The sequence below is a fragment of the Gopherus flavomarginatus genome, chromosome 1, assembly GCF_025201925.1.
Source record: "Gopherus flavomarginatus isolate rGopFla2 chromosome 1, rGopFla2.mat.asm, whole genome shotgun sequence".
Taxonomy (NCBI): domain Eukaryota; kingdom Metazoa; phylum Chordata; order Testudines; family Testudinidae; genus Gopherus; species Gopherus flavomarginatus.
The window spans coordinates 238,129,696-238,145,115 of NC_066617.1; the positions used below are offsets into that span (position 1 = coordinate 238,129,696).

Here is a 15,420-nt window from a genome sequence, read left to right on the forward strand (position 1 = left end):
ACAACCCATCAGTGAGTGTAGTGGTTTAGTAAGCTACCAGGCGGGTCTTAGAAATTCACTCTACCCAGAAATCTAAAACACTGTATTGAATTCCTGCTCCATAAAACATTTCCATTAGGGCTGTCAATTAATTGCAGTTAACTCATGCCATTGACTCAAAAAAATTAATTCCAATAAAAAAAGTAATTGTGATTAATTGCACTGTTAACCAATAGAATACCAATTGAAATTTATTAAATATTTTTGATGTTTTTCTGCATTTTCAAGTATATATTACAACACGATGCAAAGTGTACAGTGCTCATGTCATAAACAGATAGCTAAGGGTTAATGTTCTTTTACCTGTAAAGGGGTAACACCAGTAACCTGAAACACCTGAGCAGAGGACCAATCAGGAAACAAGACTTTTTCAAATCTGGGTGGAGGGAAGTTTGTGTGTGAGTTCTTTGTCTTTGTCTTGTGTCTGTGCCCTCTCGGCTATGAGAGTGATTTTTCTATCTCCAGCTTTCTAATCTTCTGTTTCCAAGTTGTAAGTACAAAAATAGTAAGACAATAAGGTTTATATTGTTTTCTTTTGTATTTACATGTGTATAGTTGCTGGAATGTGTTAAATTGTATTCATTTTGGATAAGGCTGCTTATTCATTTTTTTTCTTTTAAGCAAATGACCCTGTATTTGTCACCTTAATACAGAGAAACCATTTTTATGTCCTTTTGTCATTCTTTTTATATAAAGCTTTCTTTTTAAGACCTGTTGGAGTTTTTCTTTAGTGGGGACTCCATGGAATTGAGTCTGCAGCTCACCAGGGAATTGGTGGGAAGTAGTAGTCAGGGGGAAAATCTCTTTGTGTTAGATTTACTAAACCTGACTTTGCATACCCTCTGGGTGAAAGGGGGAAGAGAGATTAGCTATCTCGGTACTTGTGTTTTCCAGGACTGGAAACAGGGAGGGTGGAGTCCCTCTGTTTAGATTCACGGAGCTTGCTTCTGTATATCTCTCCAGGAACCCAGGGAGGGAACACCTGGAGGGGAGGAGGGGGAAGGGAAATGGTTTATTCCCCTTTGTTGTGAGACTCAAGGAATCTGAGTCTTGGGGTCCCCCAGGGAAGGTTTTGGGGAGACCACAGTGAGCTAGGCACTGTATAATCCCTGGCTGGTGGCAGCTTTACCAGGTCCGAGCTGGTACCTAAGCTTGGAGGTTTTCATGCTAACTCCCATATTTTGGACGCTAAGGTCCAGATCTGGAAAAAATGTTATGACAGCTCACTTCATATTATTTTTATTACAAATATTTGCACTACAAAAATGATAAACAAAAGAGAGAGTATTTTTCAATTCGCCTCATACAAATACTGTAGTGCAGTCTCTTTATCAAGAAAGTGTAACTTACAAATCTAGATATTTTGTTACAGAACTGCACTCAAAACCAAAACAATGTATAACTTTAGAGTCTACAAGTCCACACAGTCCTACTTCTTGTTCAGCTAATCTCTAAGACAAAGGAGTTTGTTTACATTTATGGGAGATACTGCTGCCTTCTTTTTGTTTACAATGCCACCTGAAAGTGAGAACAGGCATTCGCATGGTACTTTTGTAGCCGGCATTGCAAGGTATTTACATGCCAGATATGCTAAATATTCATATGCCCTTTCATGCTTCAGCCACCATTCCAGAGGACATGTGTCCATACTGATGATGCTCATTAAAAAAATAATGCATTAATTAAATTTGTGACCGAACTCCTTGGGGGGAAATTGTATGTCCACTGCTCTGTTTTACCCGCATTCTGCCCTATATTTCATGTCATAGCTGTCTCGGATGATGACCCAGCACGTTTGTTTTAAGAACACTTTCACAGCAAATTTGACAAAACGGAAAGAAAGGTACCAATGTGAGATTTCTAAAAATATCTACAGCACTTGACCCAAGTTTTAATAATCTGAGGTGTCGACCAAAATCTGGAAGGGACGAGGTGTGGAGCATGCTTTTAGAAGTCTTAAAAGAACATCACTCAGATGCGGAAACTACAGTACCCGAACCACCAAAAAAGAAGATCAACCTTCTACTGGTGGCATCTGACTCAGATAATGAAAATGAACATGCGTTGGCCCGCACTGCTTTGGATCGTTATCGAGCAGAACACGTTATCAGCATGGACGCATGTCTTCTGGAACGGTGGTTAAAGCATGAAGGGACATATGACTGTTTAGCATATCTGGCACGTAAATATCTTACAGTGCTGGCTACAACAGTGCCATGAGAACGCCTGTCCTCGCGTTCAGGTGACATTGTAAACAAGAAGCAGGCAGCATTATCTCCTGCGAATTGTAATCAAACTTTTTGTCTGAGCTATTGGCTCAAGTAGGACTGAGTGAACTTGTAGGTTCTAAAGTTTTACATTGTTTTATTTCTGAATGCAGTTATTTTTTGTACATAATTCTACATTTGTAAGTTCAACTTTTATGATAAAGACATAGGTGAATTGAAAGATACTATTTCTATTGTTTTTTACAGTACAAATATTTGTAATAAAAAATAAATGTAAAGTGAGCAGCATACACTTTGTATTCAGTGTTGTAATTGAAATCAGTATATTTGAAAAGTAGAAAACATCCAAAATATTTAAATAAATGGTATTCTATTATTGTTTAACAGCGTGATTAATTTGAATTAATTTTTTTAATCACAGTGATTAATTGCGATTAACTTTTTTAATCATTTGACAGCCCTAATTTTCATACATCACCTCTAGGAGTGGAACAAAAATAAGGACCACAATTAACAAATTTTTGGATTAGAATGCAGACTGTTACTGGCGGCAGAGTAGATTCATATCAACTCCCCCTCCCCAGCCTGGAAATAGAAAATCCAGGGTGAGGCATGGCAAAAGAATGCCTGCTGCATGAAGAATCATGGCCTTCCAAGGAGAAAACAGGATGAAAAAGTACTTAAAGTAGATATTGTTATTGCTATATGGGACAATAATTTGCTACCCAAAGCATACATCTGTAGCATTGGCATTGCCAATACAACAAAAAGCTGTAATTGCAAAAATATGCCGCACTCATGCCTGTTAGTCTTTAAGGTTTTGGAAGCTTTAATTGAAAGCCAAGTTTGAAAAAAAAATTCTCCTCTTGTCATCCCTTTTTGAAAGCCAATAGCAGATGGGTGGGAGTTGGTGCTATGCAAATCTCTTACGTAACGCCCTCAACCTAGGCTATAAACACCCTGGAATGTAACATTCTCCTCCATAGCAATAATGTTACTGGTCCTAACCTGGAAATCCTACCCTAACAAACCAAAGATTTAACCATGTGGCAATAATAATAAAAAAAAAAAAACAGGGTTGACTCTTACTGTGCTGCGTATTGGTTCCCTGGCCCTGCTCTGCTTTCTCTCCAGGCTGGTCCCTGGGTTCATCCCTAAATACAGTAGGACCTCAGAAAATTGGCCCAAAACGTTTCCTTAACCTATCCTGGTGGGTAGGCTGAGTCAGTGCTTGAAACTTCACAGCATGCTCCTGGAACTGTGAGTACCCTGTGGTCCCAGCTGCCACTGCACCCACCTCTCTGTCCTCCAGCTTCACAGTGAGACCCTCTGGAGGCAGGAATATGTTGTGTGAGATGGAGGGCTTTGACCTGGGGGGTGTGGTAAGCATCCTATCAAACTCTTCATAGCAGGGAGATCTTTTGGGCTTGTCATCAGACCTGCTGTTTGAATCCTTGGCCTTGCAGTACAGGATCTTCAGATGCTTGATCCATTCCCTGCACTGCACTGCAGTCAGATGGTTGCCCTGCTCCACCAGCTTGTGAGATTTTCTTATAAAAATGTATATTCCAAGAGCTCCTGTGAAAGTTGTGCTCCTGGATATACTCACAACAGATGTTGACTGTCAGCATGCTAGGGCACTACCCATTTTCAACTGGTGGGGCAAGGCTGAGCTGGAAGTTGAGCAGTCCTTGTGGAAAAAGAAGGGTTGAACACTGAAAAAGGATATATAAACAACTGGTAGTGTCCAGTCTGTAGAGGAAACACTGGGAAGGGAAGGAAGTGAGGAGGCTGAAGGGTCAGAAGATATAGGGACAGTGAATTTTGGGAATGATGGTGGAGGACTGTGTAAACTGGTCACCTCATAATTGGTACATTCAGACCACAAAGTATACAAATAGAGGGTGGATCACAGGTCAACACATATCGTTAACCCAGCCTCCGGGGTGAGCAGGCTAGCTCAGTTTCAGTACGCTCCTGGGCACACGTACAATGGCAAAAGTCCACAGCTCGATATTTAAGTCAGGTTATTGGAGGTGTGGTGACGGGAACAGTAGTGAATGCATACTAGGGAGTAAAGACTTAAGGGAGATGTGTACCCAGCTTGCAGTGGGTGGCCTGGATATAGTGGGAAGGAGGCTTGTTTGGAAGAGGAAATGTGAATAGATCAGGGGCAAGATTAGGGGAAGGGATGTTGAAGTAGGGTTGGGCTGGGGAAGGATAGGGGAACTGACTAGCTCAGTATGCAAATTGTGGGGCGTGATATTTACAGTTGCCTAAATGGCTGCTAGCTACTACCAACAACATATCTTTTCCTGTTCAGAAAACTAGGAAATTCAGTAGCAAAAACTAATACGCATACCTTTGCTTTGCTAGCATTGCAGTAGATGAAATCTACATGTTTGTCACTCCTTCTTCAACCCATTTACTTTCACCTACATGATTTTTTCTAGCATTATTAAAGCACACACACAAAAAGTTATCTACACCGTCTTCCTTTTGGTCCCCTGGAGCTGGCAGTAGCCAACGGGAAATATTTGCATATACTTCAGGTGCAATAAATGTGTTAGTTTTACCTGCACTAAATGGTAGAGGCAGTAGTTGTGCCTGCTTGGTAAAGGTGTGTTTCTGGGACATGAGAATTTGTGGATTACTTTGAGACATCTGTGATTTTGATATGAAATCTACACATGCACCCTCTGATGTGAGCAAAGGAAAGATCTGCATGTGTACCTTCAGGATCCAGTATGCATCATTTCAGTGTAGAATTGCCTATGTTATATAATTAGTAGGACAAGGGTCTTACTACAAAGGATATTGTCAGTGGTGAGCTGGGATAGAAGAGCAGTCTAAGCATTTATTATCTGCATGCACTCTGGGTGAAGTGTGTAGTCTGTCCAACATAGCTGTAGTGAACTCTAGAAGCAGTAGTGAGATGTGTTTGCGAGATCTGTGGATTACTTTGAGGGATGTGACATAGTGTTTGTGATATGAGAAGGTCTATGTTTTGCACCCTCTTGTGTCTGAGAAAAGAGAAGAGGTGCGTGTATACTTTTAGGGTGCAGTAAATCTCATTTCCATACAGAATTAGGTAGATTATGTCACTAGCAGGGCATAAGGCTTTTGTTACAAAAGATATTGTCAGCAGTGAAAGGAATATGAGAGGATTGTAATAGTGAAAATGGAATTTGAAGTGGCATCTTGTGAGTACATATAAAAGAATTGTAAAAGGCATTGTAAATTGTACACATGGATTCTTTCTAGGGTGTTGGCTAAGTATGCGAGGGTATCCCAGAATCTGGAACCGCCTATATATATAATAGTGCCAATAGCATGAGGATGTGTTATATGCATATTGAGGTAATATGCTCAAAGAGGATGGAGGGAAAGTGGTGTGGGCAACCTTTTATTTTTCCTTTTTGTCCTTTAATAGTGATAGATGGAATCATGTGGATGAGTGAAGGGCTTCAAAGGAGGTGAAGAACTCTTGTGGAGTTGGCAGAGTAAAGTTTTGTGTGTTAATGGGATATATTAGGACACTGCTGAAAGAGGGCAGAGTTAAGTTTGCCTGGGAAACTTTCACTGCATTTCCTGGTTTTCAGAAATCTGCGTTTTGCTCAACTCGGCATTATGCTAGGGGATAACATGCCACCAAGCAACTTTAACTCTGTGTTCACATAGGCTTTTGCTATTGAATTTGGCCCTGTGTTTCTGTAAATTTTGCTAAGAAGAATTCCTTAAACGTATGTATGTCCCTTTACTTTCTTCTTAAATATTTGTTTCACGATTTTCTCTTATTCACTGGAACCCACTTAAAAAAAAAGAGAACATATGGTTACCAATGTTGAAGGTAGATAAGGATAGTAAAGGGAGTTCACTATGTTTGGTCACTGCCTTCATGGGTGTTGGTGTCAGAGTAGCATTGTATCATCTCATGGTAACAGGGCAGAATAAGAGGAAGAGAAGGACATATCTAAAGGAAATTCTTGTGTTCAAACAGGCCTATATACCGCTAAAAAAAATGTGCATGTGTATGTCGAGCTCAGAGGCCCCACATCTCTGGTGCTTTCCAACATTTTTTTCTAAGGCTTGGTCTACACTACGCGTTTAAACCAATTTAACGCTGTACCCGTCCACACTACGAGGCCCTTTATATTGATATAAAGGGCTCTTTAAATCGGTTTCTGTACTCCTCCCTGACGAGAGGAGTAGCGCTAAAATCAGTATTACCATATCAGATTAGTGTTAGTGTGGCCGCAAATCGACGGTATTGGCCTCCGGGCAGTATCCCACAGTGCACCACTGTGACCGCTCTGGACAGCAATCTCAGCTCAGATGCAGTGGCCAGGTAAACAGGAAAAGCCCCTCGAAATTTTGACTTTCTTTTCCTGTTTGCCCAGCATGGAGCTCTGATCAGCACGGGTGGCAATGCAGTCCCGAATCCAAAAAGAGCTCCAGCATGGACCGTACGGGAGATACTGAATCTGATTGCTGTATGGGAAGACAAATCTGTTCGATCAAAGCTCCGTTACAGAAGACGAAATGCGAAAGTGTTTGAAAAAAAAATCTACAGGCTACACAGTGCTGCGTGACAAGCGTAACGGGAAGCCAGAGACTCAAGTGGACACTCATGGAGAGACAGAGGGGGTACTGAGGACTCCAGCTATCCCACAGTCCCCAGCGGTCTCCTAAAAGTATTTGCATTCTTGGCTGAGCTCCCAATGCCTGTAGGATCAAACACATTGTCCGGCGTGGTTCAGGGAATAGCTCGTCAATTTACTCCCCCTCCCCACGTGAAAGAAAAGGGAAAGGAATCATTTCTTGACTTCTTTCAGTGTCACCCTATGTCTACTGAATGCTGCTGGTAGACGCGATGCTGCAGCAGTGACGAGAAGTATCCGCTCCTCTCTCCTCCCCGGTGGCAGACGGTGCATTAAGACTGGTAACCATCCTTCTTATCAACCCGTGAGTGCTCTTGGCTGGCTTCAGGTGAGGCTGGCCAGGGGCGCCTGGGTGAAAATAGGAATGACTCCCCGTCATTCCCAGTAGATGGTACAGAACGGCTGGTAACAGTCTTCATCATAGCAACTGGGGGCTGAGCTTCAATCAGCCCCCTCCCTTTCATGTGAAAAGAAAAGATTCTGTACTGCCTGGACTATCATAGCGGTGGGATGCTGGGCTCCTCTCCCTCACACTGCTTAATGTCCTGCCTGGACTATCATAGCACCGGGAGGCTGCCTCCCCCTCATTTTATGTCACTAAAAGCTCTGTGTTTCATATTCCTGCATTCTTGATTACTTCATGACACAAATGGGGGGGACACTGCCACAGTAGCCCAGGAAGGTTGGGGGAGGAGGGAAGCAACGGGTGGGGTTGTTGCAGGGGCACCCCCTGTGAATGGCATGTAGCTCATCATTTCTGCGGGATCTGACACAGAGCAGCTGTACTCTCTGGTACACTGCTTCTCTAGTACATTTGCCCCATATTCTAGGCAGGACTGACTCTATTTTTAGAAACCATAAAGGAGGGATTGACTCGGGGAATCATTTCCAGTTTTGCTTTTGCGCCCCCGGCCAATCTCAGCCAGGGGCACCCATGATAGCAGCAGACAGCACAGAAGGACAGATAACTGTCATCTCATTGCCAAATTACACTGGCAGCAGACGGTACAGAACGACTGGTAACCATCTCTGCTATCATTCAAAAGCAAATGAATGCTGCTGTGTACCACTGGAGTATCGCCTCTGTCCGCGGCATCCAGTACACATACGGTGACTAAAAAAAAAAAAAAAAAAAGCTGAACGGGCTCCATGGTTGCCGTGCTATGGCGTCTGCCAGGGCAATCCAGGGATAAAGGGCGCGAAATGATTGTCTGCCGTTGCTTTCCCGGAGGAAGGAATGACTGACGACGTTTACCCAGAAACACCCGCGACAATGATTTTTGCTCCATCAGCCACTGGGCTCTCAACCCAGAATTCTAAGGGGCGGGGGAGACTGCGGGAACTATGGAATAGTTATGGAATAGCTACCCACAGTACAATGCTCCGGAAATCGACGCTAGCCTCGGACCAAGGACTGACACCGCCGAATTAATGTGCTTAGTGTGGCCGCGTGCACTTGACTCTATACAATCTGTTTTATAAAACCAGTGTATGTAAAATCGGAATAATCCCGTAGTGTAGACGTACCCTAAATGCCATCATGTAGACTTGGTCATGATTGTGAATGTGTGCTGATCTGAAAAAAAATAGAAATGAGGATTCTTGGGGTAGCTGGGGAAGGGGTTCTTCCCCAAAACCTCTTAAAATATTGGATGCAATATTTTAGGCAATATTTGGAAAAAAAAATATTCAAAATCTATAGGGAGTGGATGGGCCAACCAGTGGCATGTGTTGGGAGATTCCTTCTTTCCCTGTCTTCCTGAGCATCTATTAGAGTCAACTGGAGCTGCTGGGTGTTCAGCACTTAAAAATCCAGCAACTTGTTTAGATCTCGAAGTATGAATTTAAGTTCCAGTTTTCAAAATCTTGCTAAATCTGTCAGTATTCAAAATCGGTGGGCTATTTTTGTTGAAGAAGAAAGCAGAGAACTTCAGCTGTCTGAAACTGAATCTGAGCATGAAAGAGATGGTGCATATGGGCAAAGGAAAATATTTTGATGAGTTTGCTGCCAGTCTACTGTCTTCTTTGGCTGAAGGTTCATATCTACAGTTGGTCAATTCAGTCTATAGTCCAGGAATACTCTTGGACTCCTCAGTGACTCTGAGCTCTCACATAGCAGCAGCCAAAGTAATGCTTTCTGTCACTTCTGGTTGGCTTGGAGTCTCCATTATTCTGGTGGGAAACAGCTGGCCTCAGTTATTGATGCCTTCCTCATCTCTCAGCTAGACTACAGCAATGCAGTATAGTTGGGTGTGAAGCCTTCAGCACTTAGGAAACCCCAGCTAGTACAAAATGGTACAGGGCATCTTCTCAGCCTACAGTGAGCATATCAGATGTATCAGCCACTCTCTTCACTGGATTCTCATAGAATTTTGTGTCAAGTTCAGGGTTTCAGTCTTTCTCCTCAAAGCACTCCATGGTCTGGGCCTGGGATATCAAAAAGATTGTGGTCAATAGCTCCATTCCTATGACACAATGTAACTCTTGACAGTAAGAGTGAAGCTCGTCTGTGCAGGAATTAGAGCTTTCTTGGGTGACAATTGCATTCTAGGATTGGAATGAAGACTAAGGAACATCACAGACTTCACCACTTTCTGTTGCAAGTGCAAGGCACGTTTCTCTTATTTTGTATTCTCTAATATAAACACACAGCAACAAGTATCTTTTAAAAAAAAACAACAGCCCTACCAAAACAAGACACTCCGCTGCACTTGTTTCTACCCCTGAAGAGCGAATGAGAGACCGGAACATGACAATTGTGTAGTCACATTGCTTAGTGCACTGCTGGAGAGAACTCAGATACTATGGTGATGAGTGCACTATAAAAACCTATGTAGAATAGAGTAGAATAGTTATGTCCTTTGTTCTGGAGAGAGGACAGGTGAACAGCAATCTGTAGTGAATGCATGTTCTCTATTACAGTACCCAATGGTGAAAAGTGTAGAGTCAGTTCTCTAGGTGTGTGCTGCATTGCAGTGTATTGCTCTAAGGTAGAAAACGACAAACTGTTGCCTTGGGAACTGCTCTCCTCTTGTCATTTTTGACTAGTTATAGGCTTGATGTGTGCATAACAGTTGCCCCTGATGATTGTAACCACTGTTAGCAGTGAAAAGGGTCGTAATGGTAAAACATCAATAATTACAAAGAATTGCTTAGTGGAATACAAAGGTATTATTTTTTGGCTGCTTTCTTAAATTGAGTTGTATGTGCACATATGAATGTTATCTTTGTGTATCACTTTTACGAGAGCCAAAATCCAGTTGGTTATTAAGTCTAAACTAATGTAAGTCCAAATAGTAACTTATCACTGTCATTCTGCGATAGCCCAGCACACAAAAATAAAAGAAAAAGTATTCATTTAGGTGGATGGTATACTTATGTGAATTTTTAGGCTATTATTAAAGTGCAATTCCTGTCCTACTCAGAAGAAAAATGATGTATTAGAAAGAAAAACACTGTGCCAAAGTATCTGCTAAATGCCTGTCTTTCGCCAGTTGTAGCTTCATTTTTCAGTATATAACATGAATAACGGAGTTTTACAATCTACATATACTTAGATTTAAATTTGTATTAAGAAATTGGGAATTTGTGGCAACATGAAAGAATAAAGTAAATCTAAAATTAGTTCTGATTCTTCTAAACCAAACATCATTAAATCAATGACAGAATAATTGATTTGTACCATGTGCACTCTCTGAGATTGCCATTAGTAACTTAACTAAAATAACAGTCCTGAATTCTTAATCACATTTTGACATGCAGTACGTAGCAGATATTGAGATGAATATGTTTTTAAATGGTTATTTTGAAGTAGATGGAACTAACATGTTGAATAATGATTACTGTATTAACTGGTAAAGATTAAGTGACACACAAAAGGAAATATTAATATTTTCACATTCATTTTACTGACACCTTCTTTATCTTTTCTCCTCTCTAGGTCCTCCTAGCCAGCAGTTTTGTGCCAGTGTATGCAGGAATTAAAGCAGTGGAATATAAAGGAGAGGTAATATTGTGATGTTTGAAGACTTGTGTATTTAATTACAAAAGCACTGTTCATTTGTGACATCAAAATCTCAGATGAATTTGGGGGCTGGGAGGAAGGGAGAATCACAAGTCCATTGTTTTGTTACACACTGATCATTATTTATTTAAAACTGTACATGAAAAGATGAAAGGAAGTCATTGCAATCCATTCTTATACAAACATAGCAAACACCAGAGACACTACACATTTGGAAATGGTAGTGACCTGAAAGCAACATTCTTAAAATGTTCATATAATATCCAGTTATTTATCTAGTCTGATGGGCTGCTAATGATTACAGTAATGTTTGTAGCACAAAAATCTCTAGGTAATTTTTTCCTTCTAAAAATTATAGTTGGACTCAGCTGGGATGTACCAAAATGTTAATGTTACATTTAGTGTTTTTCCTCCTATCAGATCTTTTCCAGAATAAGTTGAAATAAATCATTTTGCGCATCACTGAAATGCATTCATCTTTGGCAATGTAGTATTTGGCTGCTAAGAGAAAGCTTGAGTTCATTTCCTAGTTGTTGGAATGAAGTATGTAGTAGTGCCTTGTACAATTCAACTCCACTGATGACATATCTGGCACATAAGAACACCACCCTAGCCAATAACCTGAGTCAGAGGAGACAGACCATGATGAAAGATCCCCCAGAAATTCAGTAGCAACCTCACTCTTTGCCAGATGGAGTCATTTGGATGTTGATCTTGTTTTCACAATTCAGAGTACAAACGCTGGATGTCAAAAGCACTGTATTACTTGAATGGGACAAAATCTCTTTGTAAATCTAAGGCTATCTCTATACTGCACATCAGTTGTGGCAGCATGTAGGGTATGTGTAGCTACATACCACAATGAAAAACAGGCTGTGTCCACATTGTAGTGTGTAGCTACACATATCAGTGAAAGGCTCTGCGAAGAGGAAGGCAGTGGGGAAAGACTCCAGCAACGGGGAGCTGGCAGAGCCTTTCCCCACTGCTGGAGTCTTTCTCTGCTGCCAAAGAAGGCACCAGCAGTGGGGAGACAGCAGGTTGCCAAATTGCTAAAAAGAGCAATGTAGATGGGGAGGCACTGCTTGGGCAACTATAGAACCATGTAGGTTATATACCTGGGTACATATGCACAGGCTTCAGGTGTGTCTTTTCTTGCCTAATCAGTCCCTTACCGTCTACACTGCTATTTGTACCCCTGCTTGGTGGCTAGCTTTGTTTATTTTCTACACTAAAAAGTTTGCGGTGTGGATGTACCTTAGTTTTTTTGGTGTTTCACAAGAAATTGAAAGGATAGGCCATTTCAGTTCAGAATTTACCTGCTGTGGCTCAGGTAACATTGTCCAAGAGGACTTAGATTCCATTCCAGTAAAGGAATATAGTGCCTATAGTGCCAGTCACTGAAATGTACACAGCTATTGCTTCGTGGGCAATTCAGACTTTTATGTAGCTCTGTTCTCTCAATTCAGAAGCTAAATATGTGGACAATTTAGGGGAAATAGTACTTCATTTGTTTAGGAGTACTCAGTCTTCTTCCTGAAACTTGTTGCTGATCCTCTAAAGTGGAGAACAACAGAAGATTATTGCATTTGATGTGGAGGAGAATTTATAGGCAATTAGAGAGTGGGGGGTCTTTCACTGTCTGTTCCAGAATGCTTAAAGAGTGGATGAGACATGCAAAAATTTTACTGCTTGGTGATGGTTCTGTGGCTCATGAAGCAAAGCATGTAACTCTTAAAAGATGGCTCTGCAGATGCAGTATATTTAGAGAATTTCATTTACTGGTATATGTAGATTCCATTAAGCCCAGCCCTCATGCTTTACATCCTCAGTTTGAGTTTCTGAGTTCGTTTTTATTGCACACTATTTCAGAATTTCCCCTATCTTTGCACTTTGAGCCACTTATAATAATTCAGAAGTTTTTGCATTTTCAAACAGTGTTCATAGCTCTAAAGATACTGTGTAATAGCATGGAAATTACCTGGAACAGCGAGTGCAGTGCTTAAGCCTGTGGAACAAATAATTTGTAATTCAGTCCCTTTTAGAAGTATAGTCTCACAAATGTTGAAGTTTTGAGGAGGGGCATTTTGCAATATAAACAGACTTAGAAAAAAAAAGTTGAAAGTTTGAGTTTTGAAATTACAAAGTTGGAGGATGTTAAACTGTTAGAAAAATGGGAATTTAAGGAAAGTAGGATGTGAGATTTTTTTATTAAAAATACAGTACTGTAAGCAATACATTATTGGTGATGACCCAGTTGTTCTGGTGGACCAGGCAAAAAGAAGACTGTCATAAAGTCACAGTATGTAGGTGTGTGAGAGAGGGAGCAGTCTTCTGGAATTGTCAGATTTGGAGTTGGCTACAGAGGGAAACCAGATTACAGAATCACGTGGCTGGTCACAGATAGTGAGCTGGGCCAAGGGCTAAAGGCCCTTGTAGGGCTGAAAAATAGGTTGGCCTACAGCTGAGACCAGTCCACCACGGAGGTAGCTTTGCAGCCAAGTGATGGAATATGGAGAGCCCCAGAAGAGCTGCTGAACCAGAAGATGTTATAGATAGAGGTAATGCTTGTTATGTGTTGGTCACCTCATTGATTATTGCTAGGGTCTTGCACTGCCCTCCTAATTGAAGGACTAGTTTCACTTCATGTGACAAAGGCCATAAACCATACCCAGGCAGAGTAGAGGTAATAGGCTCTTTTGGAAACCTGTCACAACCACACTTCCTGTGACTGAACCCCAGAGGTATCTTCGTCATCTGCCATTAAGTTTAAAGAAATGTGCACTGTTTTGCACTTGATAGTGGGCACTTATTAATTGCACACATGCCATCAGCTCATTCCTCCAATGAGGACTTAATATCGCTTGTGTTGTTTATAGAAATACAATTTACAATTAGTAAAATAACAAAGTTATAAAGTTTTGAAAATTGTTTCAGCCAAGTACAAAATTTGTTGTTTTTTGGGAGGTCAAAGCCTTACTCAGATGTCCCTTTAAGCATATGCCAAATTCAGTCTAGGTTAGCAAATGCGTGAATTTTGGTGTAGATTTGGTGAGGCATACTCTAGCTGCCAAAACAGGGAAGATAATCTTCTGACCCAAGTTCATATATAAATATAATAATAGTTTAGACATGAATAATTTATTGAAATTGATTGATAGGTTTTGTTTCCCCAAAAAGCTTAACCGGTCAAGATAATGCTAGTTAATGGCAGAAAATTATAAAATGTCCTTGTTTCCACAGCAAGTGCACGGAATAGCAACTATTAACTTCATGGTAACTCAGAACACTGTTAATATAATGAAACAAATTGCTATAATTAAATTGGGAAACATAATATGTTACTGTTACCATTGCCATCATGTGGCATAGTTTTTTAATCTTTTTTGAAGACCTGATACTCATCTCCTGTCAGCATTCTGTCATTGATTTTCATAGCCAGAATGTGTGTGCTTTTGTCCCTTGAGCTGTGTTATCAAAATTGCCCTAGCATTGGACAAGCAAAGAATAAATGGAGTACTACACCTGTTTTTTTAAAGATTGTTATAATATGTCAATTGGCTAATATAGTGTGTTTTGATCTAGGGGTTTATCTCTAAACTGATTATTTCAGTTACTAACTTAATAGTTCAGACAGGACTTTTGATGTATACAATGTAATTAGTGTTCAGTTATTTGTTTGAGAAACCTGAAACTATGTCCGAATTTGTATCATTGTGTACAAACTGGATACTGGTTAGCTTTTCTTCTGGGAGCATTCTGCAGCAAAAAAAAATAAAAATTTTGTGCACAGTATTTTGAAATTCTGCAAAATTCTTAATGTTTTTTGTCAAAATAATGCTACGTAATCATGCCAGTTTCAGTTATTTTGGCAATTTATTTCAAAATACCTGTCAGCAAGTATGTCTGTAACAATACACACACAAAAAAATTCCCTCAGGAATAGAGAGTTAAAAAAAACCCTATGACAACCTAGTTCCTGTTTCTCTGTTCCCCCCAGAGCCAAGCTGGGGGGCCAGGCACCCACAACCCTCCCCCCCAAAGCCCAGCTGTAGGGTGCCTCCTAGCCAGTACACCCAAACCCCCTTCCTCCCCCAGACCCCAGCTGTGCCCCCCCCCGACCAGATACCTGCAGCCCCTTCTGCCCTTGCTCCCTAGGGATCCAGAGGGAGATACAGCCTGATGCTTGGTCCCAGACTTCCACGGAGTTTCCTGTGTGCCGCCCTTTCCTTCCCTCAGGGCATGCTGGGAACTGCAGCTGCCATGAACTCTCTAGCTCCCTTCTCCTCCTCCTCCTCCTCTTGGCAGTGCCTTCTATGTGTAAGCTGGGCTCTGCCAGGTCCAGCAGCCCCTACTGGTGGCTAGCAACACTGTAGCTCATTTCTGTGGCAGAAAGGAAATTCTACACACAATATTAATTTCTGCAACGTTCTGCATTGTGCAGTTTCTCTAGAAGTATTTGATTGTGAGT

At 41.1% G+C, this 15,420-nt stretch overlaps 1 protein-coding gene across 2 annotated transcripts in view; it reads left to right on the forward strand.

Annotated features, from left to right (window-relative positions):
- Window positions 1-15,420, forward strand: part of PNPLA4 (patatin like phospholipase domain containing 4) — a 47,947-nt gene that overhangs the window by 22,753 nt on the left and 9,774 nt on the right. For both annotated transcript variants that reach the window (XM_050964394.1, XM_050964401.1), the window contains one exon: window positions 10,869-10,934. In XM_050964394.1, the coding sequence (XP_050820351.1) occupies window positions 10,869-10,934 (66 nt within the window). The remainder of the gene's footprint in view (window positions 1-10,868; window positions 10,935-15,420) is intronic.